The sequence below is a fragment of the Watersipora subatra genome, chromosome 2 (assembly GCF_963576615.1).
Source record: "Watersipora subatra chromosome 2, tzWatSuba1.1, whole genome shotgun sequence".
Taxonomy (NCBI): domain Eukaryota; kingdom Metazoa; phylum Bryozoa; class Gymnolaemata; order Cheilostomatida; family Watersiporidae; genus Watersipora; species Watersipora subatra.
In genome coordinates, this window is record NC_088709.1 from 76,355,058 (window position 1) to 76,373,195 (window position 18,138).

An 18,138-nucleotide genomic window follows, 5' to 3' on the forward strand; every position below is an offset into this window, starting at 1 on the left:
ATAGTATTCTGCTCCATCTATTTAATAATAATTACTTCAATTTATATATAGTCATGCCCTGACATACAAGTGCCTCAACATATAAGTGCCCCGACATACAAGTGCCTCAACATTCAAGTGCCTCAACATTCAAGTGCCTCAACATACAAGAAAGTCAAAATAGAAACAGACTTTTAAGCAAGTTTCTTCCTTGAGATACGAGTACCCTTTGATATATGAGCACATGAGCTGATTCTCGATGGTCACTACATGGTCATGTGTGCGAGAAGCTGTTTTCAAAAACAGCATCACTGGGTCTTTCTCCTCGAATAAAATTGAAAAAAGCTGTTAAAAAGTTGGCTAAAAGTTATAGTGAATGTGATACAAAAAGAGCCAAATCGACAAATAACAAAAAATTAAGACGACAAAATTGAAGTAAGTTGAGTAAAAGATTAAAACTTAACTTTATGTGTGTGTTTAATAAGCAAAATTCATTTAAGTTAAACTAAAATTTTCTGCTATGTAGCATCACGAAAGTATATTGTACCGAATGAGTTGCCGTCAAGTCTCTAACAAGCCATCCTTAGCCACTATGTCTGTCTCAAAAGTAAAAACTCCATAGAGCGGCGTACATAAAACATTACATTTTGTTGCATATTTTAACAAATAGGTATGTGTTATTTTGTTAGCGTACTGAATTAGAAAAAGTAAAAACACATTTTTCAACCGTAATATAATATAATGGTTTAAGTGATTTTCATAGTATGGTGATGGATCAGCTTGTATTTAGTTATTTTATAGTAGTAATAGTGCCTTGAGACACGAGTAAATTGACATACGAGATCAATCTCAGATCACACTTAGCTCATATGTTGAAATATGACTGCGTTAAAACAAATGATTAAATAAAATTATGCGAAATGCAAAAAACTAAATCAAATGAAGTAAACTAAACTAAAAATCAATTAATAAAGTGATTTTGTTATTCCATCATTAAATTAGAAACAGATGTGTAGTGGAAGGTAGATGATGAAGGAGATGGAAAGGATGAGGGTAGAGATAATGACAGATATTCAGAGCTTAGGTTAGCTGACCATTAAATCATCATATCATATTTATTAGTTTTATATTCAAGATATTCACAATTTATATTTCATTATCAAGGTCAGCCATTCTGCTTGAACTGGTTCTAGTCTTCCTTTTCCTTGCACTACGTTTGCATCAAATGATAATTACTTAATGAAGTTGTCTGCTCATGTCTTTCTACAATTCCGGCTTTAATTCCAGAGAAAACGATGCCTTCTCCCTACTAGCACTCGTGCTAGTCTACCTTAAATCTATGATTTTACAACTAAAAAGGAGAATGAAAAAGACTGCTTTATATCAAATCTCAGCACACGAAGCTAATTTATCCTAAAATTTATGTCATATACCAAGGAGAGTATGTTGGAGCTAAAATCTTTATAAAAATATAATGTACATGTATTTTGGTTAACGTTTCAAAGGCTCAAAGTGCTTCAGGTAATTGTGTACAACTAACCATACACATAGCATGAACTATTAACCATACACATAGCATGAACTACTAACCATACACATAGCATGAACTACTAACCATACACATAGCACGAACTAATAACCATACACATAGCATGAACAACTAACCATACACATAGCATGAACAACTAACCATACACATAGCATGAACTAATAACCATACACATAGCACGAACTAATAACCATACACATAGCATGGACTAATAACCATACACATAGCACGAACTAATAACCATACACATAGCATGGACTGATAACCATACACATAGCATGAACTACTAACCATACACATAGCATGAACTACTAACCATACACATAGCATGAACTAATAACCATACACATAGCATGAACTACTAACCATACACATAGCATGAACTACTAACCATACACATAGCATGAACTACTAACCATACACATAGCATGAACTACTAACCATACACATAGCATGAAAATAGATAAAATAAAGCCTGTGAATAAAGAAAGCTTTCACTGTTACTCCACCTTAGAGTATCACACATACCTAGACCTTAGTGCACCCTAAAGACACGCAGACCAGTCTAGGCTTGCCTATGCATCTAGAGGAAGTTATATATAATATGCTGCATTAGTTATTCTAACCATGACTAGTCAAAATTTAATCAGCTTAATTTACCTATTTTTATTGCTTTTGATTTTTAGGTTTCTCCAATTTGTTCATTTCTAACTACGAGCTATGTTGTTTTGAAAAAAGTCGGACAAGGTGTATCGAATCAAAGATTTGTCCAAATTAAACTTGATATGTTGTAAAGCTCATATGCTTAGATGACTGTCAGTAGGTGGTCGACTATGAACAGCAGGTAAAAGACAGTTTAGACAGCAGGTAAGACAGTCTAGACAGCAGGTAGAAGACAGTCTAGACAGCAGGTAGAAGACAGTCTAGACAGCAGGTAAAATACAGTCTAGACAGCAGGTAGAACACAGTCTAGACAGCAGGTAGAACACGGTCTATACAGAAGGTAGATGACTGACTAGACAGCAGGTAGAACACGGTCTAGACAGCAGGTAAAACAACGGTCTAGACAGCAGGTAAAACACAGTCTAAACAGCAGGTAGAACACAGTCTAAACAGCAGGTAGAACACAGTCTAGACAGCAAGTAAAACACAGTCTAGACTACAGGTAGAAAACAGTCTAGACAGCAGGTAGAACACAGTCTAAACAGCAGGTAGAACAACCTGACAGTTTTAGAATAAGAACTTGTACATGGAGACTACATTTTTCTACAAGATGAAAAGGCAAACACAGAGATGCATCAGCTAATCAGTGAGATTCCTTTAAACAAACTTGTGGCCCAAAGTCTAATAGAATAGTTAGAATGACCTCTTGAACTTGGCAGCAGGAGGACAGAGATGAGTTACAGTCAAACATGGATAACTCAAACTTCACGGGACCGAGCAAAAGTGTTTGAGTTATCAGAGTGTTCAAGTTATCAGAGCACTGTCACAAGTGCATGTATTTAACAGAAGATAAACGTACATATACAAAATATGTATAAAGCGAAATCATAGATTGCTTGTTGCAAGTTATAGGGCCTCTCATGTAAAGTTTCAAAAGTATTTATCAGGAAGTATAAATATTTTTCTATCACTTGAGATTTGTTTGTTGTTTTAGGTGATGTACTGCCATGACGTTTTCAGATTAAAATTGGCAAAACTTGATCGCCGTTAAAACACTCAGAAAAAAGACCCATCATTTTCCTCTGAGTGTTTTAACAGAGATCAATTTTGCCAATTTTAATTTTAAAACATCCTGGCAGTCACATCACCTAAAACTACAAACAAATCTCAGCTGATAGAAAAATATTTAAATTTTCAGATAATTTTTAAAACTTCACACGAGTACACATTTACGACCAATGCAAAAACGCATGCTTTACATCTGATCAGTTGTTTCATTTAAAAAACTTATCAAGTGTAGTCTGTGAAAAGATGTTTTGTTGAGAAAAATCAACAGTGTAACTGAGTGTAGATATAGCTTTTAAGCAGTTATTATAGTCCTTGACCTCTCTCGTATCTATAAAACGTCTGAGGACATCTAAAGCGTTGTTTGCATCAGCCATGGTAGGTGGATTAGGTTCAACAATCTCAGCCTCATCTTCTCCATCAGAATCATCCAGAGTACCCCAAGATGTCACAGACTGCACAATTTCCGCATCACTCAAATGCTCAGCAACAGTGACGTCTGCATCAACCGCTAAAAGCTCATCTGCAAAACTAAACTCTATTTTAAGGGAAAGTAACACTACGTTTAAAACATTTGTTAGGCACTATTGACGGTCATAAATGTAGCCCTTTATTGGGTCGAATTCATGATAATTTAACAGCATAGGCTATTTCAAGATTACCTACTTGATGTCACATTTGATGTAGGATCTATGGTATGTAGTAGCAGATTTAGATTTCTCACAGTGTCACCTTCTTCATTATCATCAACAGTTGAAGTCACATCTGTTTGATCAAGGTTGGTATGACCAAGCCCGTGGTGAAAACAGCGAGCTATGGTTTCTTTCGTGACACAGTGCCATGCTTTGTGCACCCAGCGTATAGCTTGTAAAACATTAATAGATGCATCTGGCTTCTTTCCATGAGTGTCAATGTAATCAACGGTAAATTGCAAAACTTGCTGACGATAGTAAGATTTGAAATTTCGAATAATTCCTTGGTCCATAGGTTGCAGCACACTTGCGGTATTGGGTGGTGTGAATAAAAGCCTGATTGACATAAGCCTATTCATAGTTGGGTGTGATGGACAGTTGTCAATGATGAGAAGCACTTTTCTGTTTTTTCTGGTCATCCGCCGATCAAAATCTCTTAACCATGCTTGAAAGATGTCACTCACCATCCAAGCCTTCTTGTTGTGGTAATACTGACATGGAAGGTTAGTAACATTTTTGAAACAGCTGGGCTTCCCAAACTTTCCTATTACAATAGGAACTTCCTTCTCGGTGCTCGACATGTTAGCACAAAGTGCCACAGTCAGTCTTTTTTTTGACAGCTTCCCTCCACTACACTTCTCCCCTTTAAAGTGCAACGTTTTGTCAACCATGAGCTTGTAAAACAACCCGGTTTCGTCCATATTGAATATGTCATCATAAGTATACGTTTGAAGTAATGGAGTTAGCACCTCTTCCTTCCATTTTTCCACCTCTCCAACATTAACTGCAGCTGACTCTCCAACAACTCTCTGACCGCCAATAGAATGCCTTTTCTTCCACCTGTCGATCCAACCGCGAGAAACAATAGTATCTTTCCCTAAATCCTGTAAAAACTTATTAGCCTTTTCTAATAAAATTGGCCCATCGATTGGTACGCCTTTACCACGCATTTGTCTAAACCAAGTCAATAACACACCATCCAAATCATCGTGCGACGTTGAACGATCTCTTAACCTTGATGAACTTTGGTCACATAACGATCTTATTCTTTCTTTCTGTTTAATCCATGTTGACACTGTACTTCTTGGAAGATTTTCTCTTTTTGATATTGCAGATGACTTTTGTCCTGCTTCAATTTGCTCGATTATTTTAAGTTTTTCAAAAGGTTTCCACGCTTTTCCTTGTTTTCGTGAGGCCATTGCAAAGCGGATGTTTGGTATAGCGGACGCCGGGCCACGAATATATTTTTGACATTTTTTCTTTATATATCCACGTAATTATAATCACTCTTACAATATGCATTTTGCTTGTTGTGTCGATCTTTATTAAATTTTTATCGCTAATACTTTTTAACGTTTTTAGTTTGGCCGTAACTTAGCCGACGCGTTAGCGACCCCATTAATCAGGTTTTATACGGTTTCTTAATCAGTTCCATTATGCGGTACGGGGGAAATATATATACACTATACACATATAGAGAGCGCTTTCCTCGCTAGGAAGGCAGAGTAGTCGTAGCTCCATGACTAATGTAAATTCCTTCGGATTAAAACCAACTTCGGTTTGTTTTAAGTTGGTTCCTTTGGCACAAAAACTGTTCGAATTATCAATGTTAAGTTCGAGTTATCTATAGCAATTTACCATTACGTGGGAACGGACCAAAGAAACCGTTCAAATTAACCATGTTTTCGAGCTATCCGTGGCCGAGTTATCCATGTTTGACTGTATTAGGCGTCCTACTGGGAAAAGAATGGCCGTTAGACTTACATGATGAATACCCTGGCACAGCCATTCTTCCCTGCACAGAGCTGACAGCGACTATAGTACCACCTCCTTTCTCAATCATGTTGGGAAGAATTCCTTAAAATTATATGATAATATTTGTATCAACGTATAATCATGAGGAAGACTGAAATCTAGTCTTGTTTTTCCAGTCTATATAGAGGTGAGAAGAGATTATAGTGTTTCTCCTTATCTGTATAGCCCACAGTTAAAGGAGGTGGGATGAGATAATATTTACAACTAGTTATGGTAATAGCTTCATTATGTTTAAACTTATACTGAAACCAGTTATGGAAATGCCTCCCATGGTATGTAGAATTGCCTCCCATGGTATGCCCATCTTGCAGTAGACTGTTGAAATGCTGATGACTAGGAATTTTATTTGCTGACTACGCAATACTTATATATGGGCAGAAAGAGAAAATAAAAAAAACTTGGACATGCTTCAATATTTTAGTGCAGCTAAAAATAAGTGGCTGTGCATTCATTGTTTCTGTATTATTTATATATTCATTGTTTCTGTATTATTTATATATTCATTGTTTCTGTATTATTTATATATTCATTGTTTCTGTATTATTTATATATTCATTGTTTCTGTATTATTTATATATTCATTGTTTCTGTATTATTTATATATTCATTGCTTCTGTATTATTTATATATTCATTGTTTCTGTAATATTTATATATTCATTGTTTCTGTAATATTTTTACATATTTAACAAATACGAGAGCACGTTGATTTTACAGCTATAGCAGTAGAACATACCTAGCCTTGAAATCTTTAACAGTAAAAAAACGATTTAAAATGGATTACAAAGACTCCACAATCATAGGGGCCTATATATATTAGATGTAAAAGCTCTGATCAAAGTAACAAGGATATGATAATCTGTTTTTATTCATGTAATGAGTGAGACTACTCAGATAAACCATGCTTCCAACCTGACAAGGTGACAGTTCATGTGTGTCATTGACCTGTGCAACAGTTCAATGACACATGTGCCAAATACAAATTATTTTACATTATTTTACAAAAAAATTACTGAGAATTTATAGTCAAGATATCTGTCTAACATATCCTTAGTAATAGCTATCTGTCTAACATACCCTTTGTAATAGCTATCTGACTAACATACCCTTAGTAATAGCTATCTGTCCAACATACCATTAGTAATAGCTATCTGTCCGACATACCCTTAGTAATAGCTATCTGTCTAACATACCCTTAGTAATTGCTATCTGTCTAACATATCCTTAGTAATAGCTATCTGTCTAACATACCCTTAGTAATAGCTATCTGTCCAATATACCCTTAGTAATAGCTATCTGTCCAATATACCCTTAGTAATAGCTATCTGTCTAAGATACCCTTAGTAATAGCTATCTGTCCAACATACCCTTAGTAATAGCTATCTGTCTAACATACCCTTAGTAATAGCTATCTGTCCAACATACCCTTAGTAATAGCTATCTGTCTAACATACCCTTAGTACTCGCTATCTGTCCAATATACCCTTAGTAATAGCTATCTGTCTAACATACCCTTAGTAATAGCTATCTGTCTAACATACCATTAGTAATTGCTATCTGTCTAACATATCCTTAGTAATTGTTATCTGTCCAATATACCCTTAGTAATAGCTATCTGTCTAACATACCCTTAGTAATTGCTATCTGTCTAACATACCCTTAGTAATAGCTATCTGTCCAACATATCCTTAGTAATTGCTATCTGTCTAACATACCCTTAGTAATAGCTATCTGTCCAACATATCCTTAGTAATAGCTATCTGTCCAATATACCCTTAGTAATAGCTATCTCTCCAACTTACCCTTAGTCACAGCTATCTGTCCAAAGTAGTTAATGTTCATAACTTTCTTAAAGGTGTCGAGCTCAAGATCTGCAACCTTGGCCTTGCATCCGATTCCAGCATTGTTGATAAGAATGTCCACCCTTCCGAATAAGGAAATAATGCGCTGACATGCCTTTGGGATAGAATCATGGTCTTCTAGGTCAAGGAAAACTGGAGTTACGCTGTTAGCCGCAGCCTGTCAATAATATTATATGATGATTGAACCCTAGAGGAGATCAGAAGTGAGGTGCATGGATTACTTATTACTGCTATATGTAATGGAGCCAGATGAACAGAGTAGTGTACAAAGGAGGTGTACGGAGTAGGTGTACAGAGTAGGTGTTCAGAGTAGGTGTACAGAGTAGGTGTACAGAGTAGGTGTACAGAGTAGGTGTACAGAGTAGGTGTACAGAGTAGGTGTACAGAGTAGGTGTACAGAGTAGGTGTACAGAGAAGGTGTACCAAGAAAGTACCATAAAACTAGCCAGCAGATTGAACAGAAACTAAGGGTATGATGACTTGGCACAGGAATAAGACTGGGATAGCTCTCACTAATCAAAACTTGTCACTAAATGTAGCCTTGGAGGCTAAATACAGCAATCATCTTTGTTGATATGATCCACTCACCATCACTCTATTACGTTCTCATTTGCAACTGTAAACCAATACATATGTATCCAATGATTGCCTCCAAGGCTATGGTATGCCAAACTTACTTTATAAGTCCTAATTAGCTCCAATTTCAGATTATCAAGTTTTTCCATATTTCTGGCAACCAGTATAACTCTGCAGCCACGCTCCACACACTTGTGAGCTAGTGCTAAAACAGAAGAGCCACCGTAAACAATATCAATAATTACATGTAAACCTTCGTGGGAGGCCAGTGAAAGAATCTGCCAGCGGCTCTTTGGCTCATTTAATCATCTAAGCCAGGGGTGTCAAACTCAATTGTAAAAGGGGCCAAAATTCAAAACATACTTTAGGTCGCAGGCCGAACAGGATAAACATTTATTTAACACACTAAAACTAAATGTTTTTGGAACATAAATACGAATAAAAACAGACAGGAATATTATTCTGAAACAAACTTAAACCTTGAAGGTTGACTTGCAACAAAATTCACATTACAGTTATATGGTATCTTAAGATTCACCATGTCTTACTCTGCTGTGTTGTAGGTGCAAAATATGTGGAAATGTGATTTCAAGCTCTTAAAAGCTCAAAAATGAACAATTAAAGTGGTTGTAGGCTGGAATCCCATATTTTGATGACATATTCAACTCGACAGGGTTATTTTTTTAACACGTAATGTTATCACGTGAAATCAAATGCCAATTAAAAGCTCAATATAAAACATCTCGTAGCACTAGTTTATGACAAACACTTCGGGCTCTACCAGAAAGCCCCTATTAAATATAGATGCTCACTACTTGAAAGTTTCGTTTCAGCTCGATCTAATCATCTTGTCGTAATCTGATCATGTGACCCATATTCCCCGCTATATGGTGCGAACAATTTCTGCAGCATCTGTAGACTATCACAGGTGACCAACAGACTCCTCGTGTTTATCAGAGGATGATATGCACCCACTCGAGCTAAGGTTAAAAAATTAAACTGATTTTTAGGTTATGTTTTGAGATATCAGTGCTCAAATCGACAGCATTACAATGATAATGAAATAGACTTATAAGGACAATAAACATGGTTTCATTGAATACGTGAAGTATATTTGTGAAAATATTTCGACGAATGAGGTTGCATTAACGTGTAAACAGAAACACATTGTGTTCAACTACGTCACATTTGAGCCGTTTTGAGAGGGATTCCAACCTATGGCCGTTTTCATGATGGCTGCGATCAGCTGTTCGTTTTCGAGCTTGTAATAGCTTTTGAGAGCTTGTAATCACATTTCTACATATTTTGGACCTACAACACAGCAGACTAAAACAAGGTGAATCTTTTGATACCAAATAACTGTAATAAGAATTTTGTTGAAAAGTCAACCTTTAACCCTTTGACAGGGGAAACGACCGGAATGTCGTTTATCGGTTGCGTGGGGAAACGACATTTATGTCTATTTCGGTAGACATTTATAAAGCTGTCGCCTAGTAACGTTAAATAAAGGATATGAACACTAGCAATTCTTAAATATTATCGGCAAGATATTAATCTATGAACTTCTATTTGAAACGATTATCTGAGAGGCGTCGTTTTGTGCTATAAGCTAAAGAAATACGAATTCGTGGCACTTTCGAAAAAATAGATGTTGGAAAATCCAGTCAAATCGCAGCACGGCGTTCCAAACGAAAAAGTAAAGATTTATTTGATCCTGCGATCGTTATTGATCTTTTGTCAGAGCAATATGATGATTTAAACAATGGAAGTGATGTTAACTCTGAAGATTTTGAATATACCGAGAAAAGTGATGGTTACGGCAGCTCGGACGATGATGATATTATATCCACTCAAGCCGTTGTAAATAGGAGTACAGTGTGTGGTAGAAGCAGCTCCATATCAAGGAATAACCGTGCTAATAGCTCTAATATACAGGATTCTAATATTGAGAGACTAGAAGATGAAGTAACTGCAACCACATCGACTTCAAGTCAATGGAAAACGGTTACTGACTTGGATAATGACAAGCCTCCATCACTCCACGATTTCTCTGCTCACACTGGGCCAAACTTCATACCACCTGCTGATACTTTACCGATGGAATATTTTGATTATTTTTTTCTTCCTGTCAATCAAGGTGGAAGTAGTTTGTGGGACCGGCGAGAAGACGCTTTGGAATGGTCAGGTCAAAACATTACCAACTGTAGTGGTGGAATACAATGATGGGATGGGTGGTGTTGACGTATAGCTGATCAAATGACCAACGTTTATGCTGCTGAGCAAAGAACAATGAAATGCTGGAAGAAAATATTTTTCCATCTCCCGGACAGAACAATGACAAATGCATATATTATGTATAAGCTAAATCCCAACATCGCAAAGCCAATGGGGCATTATAACTTTATTGTAGAGGTAATTGAAGGCCTGCTCGGTGGTTACCAAGAGAGTCGACAGCATGTTGGTAGGCCAAGCCTGGGTGCCATGCAGTCAAGATTTACAGCTAGACATTTTTGTGAGACAATTCCAGATAAGAAACGTGAAGCCTGTGCTGTTTGTAGCAAGAGCAGGGTTAGCGGCTACAAAGGAACACGAATAACTACATGGTGTAAAAGCTGTGGCGTTAGACGCTGCCGTAAGGAATGCTTTCAAACATTCCACGCATAGACAATTGTACTTTGTTGTATTTTTTTGGTAGCAGTACATTAGTAAATAGATGTTATGCAAATTTTAGGTACATATGTAAATACATTTCAGTTCGAGCTATGTATATTCATAAAATACAAGATTTCTTGAATTTTCGAAAATAAATTACACGAGTTTCGGTTGTTTTTGGGGGGCTTATACCCGGTCAAAAGGTTAAACTACTTCTATTTATTTTTTGCTCTTCAGAAAAATGTATTGTTAAAAAAATTCAAATTTCTTTGCTCCTATGTCAATGTATATAAAAAATAAACTTAAATATCCCAAAAAGATTTGACTCTCCTTAAGAATATCTCCTATCAAAATTATACAAGTTAGAAATATGAACACGCTAAAAAACATGGAAATATACATAAAATGTGTGCTGTTCAGCAATAACAATTTAAATCATTCAGTTTTCTTTGCTCATATGACTTTGATCTGATTATATAATCTGACCGAAACAACAAATTCATTTACGTTCAGTGTAATGTCCTGTGTTGTGGAGACTCCCAAAATAGACAGCAGCGCTCACCAGTTTAACTGCTATAGACCTTTCAAGCATCAACAACCCTCAAAGTATGAGTAAATGCAATCAATTGTAAGCATCAAAATCTACATAAATATATTGTTTATGGTTCATGGTAGGCAAAACTTTGTCTTTATTCAACGAACGATATAATACTCATGACACTACAAATTTCTGTAAGGGACATAGACAGAACAAGCGCTATCACTTCTTTATTGCAATAGCTCTTGTTCTGTCAATGTGTCCATGGCAGAAATCTTCCACAACTGATTCTGTATCTATTTCAACATCTTTATATTCGTGTAATATTAGAAGATTATTTAGACAGCTGCCCCATGGTGCTCCTCATCAATGTTTTCATTCGCTTCAATGCAGAAAAGGATCACTCACTCACTGCATTAGTGGCAGGTGAAACTAATACTAGATTAGTGAGCCTCTCTACTTCGTCGCTAGTTGGGGAAATGGAGCGATGAAGCAAGCAATGAACTAATTTACTAGCAGCTAGCGCTGTAGCGTTAGTTGCTAGTTGTTGGAAATTCCAAATGAATGCGCTTAGTCTGCAATTCTTAGTACTTAACCGCCAAAAATCATTGAAAAGTTGGGGCGGCTCAGCCGCCCAGTCACTCCAGAGAACCCGGGCCTGTCAGCGCCTCATATCAATGGGCCATGGATAGCAATAATGTAAAATGATTTTGCAAACCAGATAAGATTACAAGGCGGGCCGGATGTGGCCCGCGGACCGTGAGTTTGACACCTGTGATCTAAGCTATGACATAGATGGCTAGCAGGTGAATCAGAACAATTCTCTTGTTACATCATGAATCTCTGCCAGAGCTGCACAACATGTGGCCTGAGGGCTGCATGTGGCCCTTGGGGTCACCTGAGGGCTGCATGTGGCCCTTAGGGCCACCTGAGGGCTGCCCGCCTGAGGGCAGCCCACCTGAGGGCCCGCATGTGGCCCTGAGGGCCACATGCGGCCCACAGGCTCACATGCGGTCCACGGCTCACATGTGGCCTTAAGGGCCACATGCGGCCCTTGACCACCTTCAGAAAATTTTTTGTAATATGTGAAATATGTACTGCTCGATTAAAGAGGACCCCTTTAACAAGATGTCAACAGAGTACATGTACCCTTTAAATCAATATTGAGACTAACATTTTATACAAGCAATAACAGTTTTAGCAATGAGCACTTTTTGATGGATAGAGGCACATCAAATTGGAGGTTTCCCCATATTATAATTTCTCTGTCATCAGTATTCAGGTTTTAGATAGGTAAAAGGGGAAGTATTGGTCCAAAACTCATACGGAATGCCGAGTAAATTCTGTTTTATATCAGTGTCACGCATGGTTGAAGCACGTAGGAAAGTTGATCGAAAAGATCAGATATTTAACAATGAATGGAAATACAAATATTTTGTGAAGCGAAATGCAGAAAAAGCCATTTGTGTGATCTATAGCGACACAATATATATTATCAAAGGGTATAACATACGCCGTACACGTATACGCCATACACCACAAAAAATTGGAGTGAGACAGTTACCATTTCAGCATGACGAATTTGCAAAGGAGGTGCATACAGTGGATGTCAAAGTATTATGCATATCATACATGCCTAGTAAAAGGAATATTTGTTAATTTGTTGTCATGTAACGAAAGTATTTGTTATAACTGCTAATTGGGGAATATAGGAACATACAGTAGAATAGGCTGGGCTACAAATATACATAATTTCATTCGAAGGTATCCGGAATTACTTTCAATTTCCAAACCGTGCGATATAACTTGAACCTTTCTCTTGTAGGTTCTTACAGCATTTGTGGAAGAATTTTGGGCAGAAAGAAAATAAGCACTTGAAAGTATATTTCTCTCAAGATATACGGTAACTAGAAGGATTGAGTCATTGAGTGATGACATTGAACACAGTCAAATGGTTGCATCTAATTTTGTTTACTTTAGCATCGGCCTGGATGAAAGTACAGATAACTCCGACATGTCTCATCTTGTTATTATGGTGAGAGGGGCTGATGAAAATTTCAATGTAACAGAGAATTATTTTACACTGGCAAGCCTCTATGCCACGACAACCAGCAGATATGTGTTTGAGAGTCTGTTGAAACGTCTAGCCAAGGTTAATTTATAGATGTGTGTACAGATGGAATGCCTCCAATGACTGGCACACAGAGTGACCTGATCGGTCTTTACTTGAAACCAATGTTAGGAGAGATTCCACCATTTATTCATCTTTGCATATCATACCAAGACAATCTGGCAACTCAAACTTTGACGATGGACCATGTAATGAATCTAGTTGTGTCAACTTGACATTGATTTGCTAGTCTTCTAAATGAGATCGACTCATTCACCAAAATTAAAGTGCGGGAACATAGAGAGTTTTTTGATGTGAAATGGATAAACGACTTATTTTTCCTAGCAGACATCATTGAGCAGGTGTCAACATTAAACAAGCAGCTTCAGGGAAAACAGCAGCACATTTCTTTACTCTGGCAGCATGTCACCACACTCAAAAGTAAACACCAGCTGTAGAGGAGACAACTCAAAAATGGACCCTGTCTAAAATTTTATAAGCCTTCAAGAGCGAATGCAGAAAACAATCTTGTTGATCTTGCTCCGTATCTTTAAATAGTCAAAGGTCTTTATGATGAGGTTGTTAGACGGCTTCCTCAATTCAACAATTCAAGGAACTCAATACAACTCTTCTCTGATACCTTCAATGGTGACCCAGAACATGCACCAGTTGACTTACAGCTTCAACTTATAGAACTCCACTGAGATGACCCTCTCAAGCAACACCATGAATGTCACAAACTTATCGAGTTTTGCCATGATTTCTTGCCTCAGGCCACATATTCCAGTATATGTAAACATGTTTTTAGAATGGTTAGTCTATTTTGCTCAACATATCTCTGTGAGCAGTTTTTCGGTGAAATGAAACACACAAGAACAAATATCGCACTTGCCTTACAGATAGGCCCCTGATGCAACAACGCAGAGTTGCATCAGGGGCCTATCAGCAACAAAACCTGACATTGAACGAGTTGTGAGAAAAAAGAAGTATGTAGTAGGTTTCTCACTGAAATCTGTAAATAGCCCCAGATACAGATTTCTAGTGCAAGAATATGGCACTTCTCCAAATAAAACAGGCCATTTTATTTTTTGTTGAATATTTTTTGTTTGCTATTTTTTGTATACACATGGTGATGTGTATATTGTATGCCCACTTGTTTCTTTGACACAGTATCTCATACATACATCCATGCATACATACATAATATAAATACTAACCCCAAACAAACATGCTATCTTTAGTGGTATATTTCTCTTATTTACTTGCTCTGAAATTATTCTGCAGCTAATTCACAACGCTTGGGCCTTTAGAATCAACTCAATGTTTCATGTGGGCATCATTCTGAAAATGTTGAACACTCCCGTCCTAAGCTGTGACAGGACTTGCAGGTGAATTAGAACAACACTGTATTTACATAAAGCATCTCCTAATATGCACTTCTGATTCTTTTTGCTGCTGAGTCTGTCCTATGATGGTTATTTCTCAAAGAACAAGCCTAATAGAGATTTTTCATGAGTTAGAAGGGTTCATAGTTAGAACTATGAAGACTTCAAACCTGCGAGAATTATTCAATTTGCTGTGAAGTTTGCATGTCGTAATTTCTAAACTCGCCATTAATATCAGTTTGTTCACAAATAACTGAATTTAACAAAAAATTAAATTGAAACCAAAATTATAAAAATGCAGTATTCTGTGGCTTTCAAATATGAGTAAACTCAAAGTGAGTCAACCGATAGCAAAAGAAACTATCAGAATAGTGATTTGTTAGTTTGCAATCCTACTCTGGCTGTAGTCAAGCAATTAACAAAAAATTGAAAAAAATTGTCTTTGTCCGGCTAAAATCTTCTCTGAATGTTTAAAAAAATGACTCCTACAAAAGATGCGTTCCACGTATTGAAACGCAGAGAATATTTTCCACTATAAATATATTACTATTATCATCGATAAAGTGTAAGGGCTGTTTCAAAAGAGAGAGTTAACACTGTCCCATAATCTATTCATTAATGTCAGTTTTTTCATATTTAAATTGTCAGCGAAGATATGAAAATCCAGATTGAAGGTATAACATTGAGCATCACTCAATGGATAGAGGTAAAAAGAGAGTGCATGCATGGCTATGTATGTTCAACTTAAAGAACTGCAATGGTCACGAGCATGTAAAAGGTTGAATTTAGCCTACGATGAGCACCACCTAGGATTGGGCACCCGTTTCTCATGTGGTGGTACAGGAAATGCATGAAAGCCAGGCTTCCAAGCCAGTATCACACAAGAACATCTGCTGATTCAGCATGGTTAAAAAACTAAAACCTGGCATATTTAGTGTTATTTACTATTATGCAGCAGCGGAGATAAACCAACACTACCGAATGTCTGCTGCTTTGACCATAGCATCCAGCGAAAACTACCAAAGGTTAAACTCCTGAGAATAGGTTGACTCCTATCCTCCTGGAAAAAGGTACCTGTTGCCAACCTAATTGTTTCTATCTGAACGTTAGCCATTATTGTTTATTAGGCTAAATTTGTTATCGCCCACCAAGTTGAATCTTAATGATCGACTAGAGCTGGGTAGAAGCGTATTTAAGACAAGATCCAAACTTGGAAATGCAACAGACAGTTACAGATCTAAATATTGAGTTGTCTATCGATGTAGTACAGTGCGACTGAATACACCGCAATCACAGCTGCATAGATCTTACCGAGACCTCACCTCATGATGAGAAAGAAAAACATTACTAACATACCCTCTCCAATTCCAGAGCTAGCACCAGTAATCACCACGACCTTTCCTCCTATCAATCGTTTCTTCCTGAGAAGGCGTCTGAGGATTACTATTCCAGTGAAAGCAACAAGAATGACAGTCAATCTGACCTGGTTAAGAGTTTTTGGAATGTAGGCTTCCAGGTAGTCCTGTCAGATGAAAATACAATGTAACCCGGTATATCTTTGTGTAAAAGCTAATGGCAAAAGAGCAAAACATTCGCATGTGTGTTTCTTTGATCACCTCCAGAAGTGACAGACAAAACTTGTGTACTCTGGCAGTCCGAGGAAACCAGTGTACTCTGACAGTCCAAGGAAACCTGTGCACTTTGACAGTCAGAAGAAACCTGTGTACTCTGACAGTCAGAGGAAACCTGTGCACCCAGACAGTCAGAAGAAACTTGAGTACTCTGACAGTCAGACGAAACTTGTGTACTCTGACAGTCAGAGGAAACCTGTGCACCCAGACAGTCAGACGAAACTTGTGTACTCTGGCAGTCCGAGGAAACCTATGTACTCTGACAGTCCAAGCAAACCTGTGCACTCTGACAGTCAGAAGAAACCTATGTACCCTGACAGTCAGGGGAAACCTGTGTACTCTGACAGTTCCCTTAGTTTTTTTAAAGGTGGTTTAACATCAATATTGTAAATTGTTATATGCAAACTACATAAGCATGTTGTTTTACTTACCATCATGCGATCTCCTTCACCTGGGCTAGTATATAGATATCACTTAGCGAGGCCAGAAGTACAGCCTGAAACAATATATCTTTCCGAAATAACGTAGGATGCTTGTAACAACATTGCGCATAACGCTCAATATAGTTTACAATAGAAAAGACAACTGATATGAAGAAAAATATAAAGCTGCTTTGTTATTAATGTAACAACATCTGTCATAAGTTCTTCTGTAATTGATTTTGCAACAACTGTCATAGGCTAATCTGCTACTGGTTTGGTAGTGTAACAATCTCGGCACAATTGTGATAGCAATTATTAGTTCTTTGTCAGCAATGAACAAACAGTAGTGAGTTATGGACTGCATCTACATTAGTAAAGCTATAATGAAGGTAAAAAGAAACTTACAAGATGTGGTCCAAAGTTATGAGTCCGTCTCATTTTAATGTATATTTAGTCATCAAGTTAAACTTTTTTTAAACTAATGAACCATGAATTGAACCAGGCCAATGCATAAGGTGCACAGCGATTAGACTGGAAAGAGTATTATATAGAATTTGAAAAGCAGTGAAAAGAACATCAGGTAAATGACACAGCATGGATAATGCTTTAGTGGTTATAGCATACATTTAAAATCAGATTTTTGAACTTTTTCAGTTATAATCAGATATTGTTTTCTCTTCACATGTTTTTATTATTATTATTATTTGAACGATTGAAGTTATTTTGCTCAATTTTAACTTATTGTTTTGCATCAGAATCAATAATAATAGTGGCAGCTTTCGTCAATGAAAGCTGGGTTTGCCAGCTTGGGTCAATTGGGTCTGCCATTTTTGATAAATAATAAATTTAACTGTGCCATCTAAGACATCTAAAAGCGGTAACAGTTCCCAGTTGTTCATCTTCTCTTTTGATCATCTGACGCTAGCAGATCTAAAAAGAGCTGGGCAAAGAGTTTGAACCGCTGTTTACGCAAGCGTGTAACTTTCATTAGCCATTTGCAACCTTTTTCACAATTATTATTGTTTTAGAATTTTGTTAGTTGAATATGTAAGGTGTTGGTTGTAGAAATAAAGATGCAATTCTAGAAGAAGCAGTTCAATCCTGTAAAACCACATGTTATAATGTTAAAGATTACCACTTGTGCGGTCAATACTTGTGCTATGCGAAAACTATAAAATATTCAAGTGTGAATATCAGTAG

At 37.0% G+C, this 18,138-nt stretch overlaps 1 protein-coding gene across 2 annotated transcripts in view; it reads right to left on the reverse strand.

Moving 5' to 3' along the window:
* LOC137387535 (dehydrogenase/reductase SDR family protein 7-like) overlaps positions 1-18,138 on the reverse strand; it is a 44,237-nt gene that overhangs the window by 2,365 nt on the left and 23,734 nt on the right. For both annotated transcript variants that reach the window (XM_068073988.1, XM_068073987.1), the window contains exons 2-6: positions 16,948-17,012; positions 16,242-16,407; positions 8,302-8,405; positions 7,565-7,781; positions 5,713-5,805 (exon numbers count right to left, since the gene is read on the reverse strand). In XM_068073988.1, coding sequence (XP_067930089.1) covers positions 5,713-5,805; positions 7,565-7,781; positions 8,302-8,405; positions 16,242-16,407; positions 16,948-16,953 — 586 coding nt within the window. In that variant the 5' untranslated portion in view covers positions 16,954-17,012. The remainder of the gene's footprint in view (positions 1-5,712; positions 5,806-7,564; positions 7,782-8,301; positions 8,406-16,241; positions 16,408-16,947; positions 17,013-18,138) is intronic.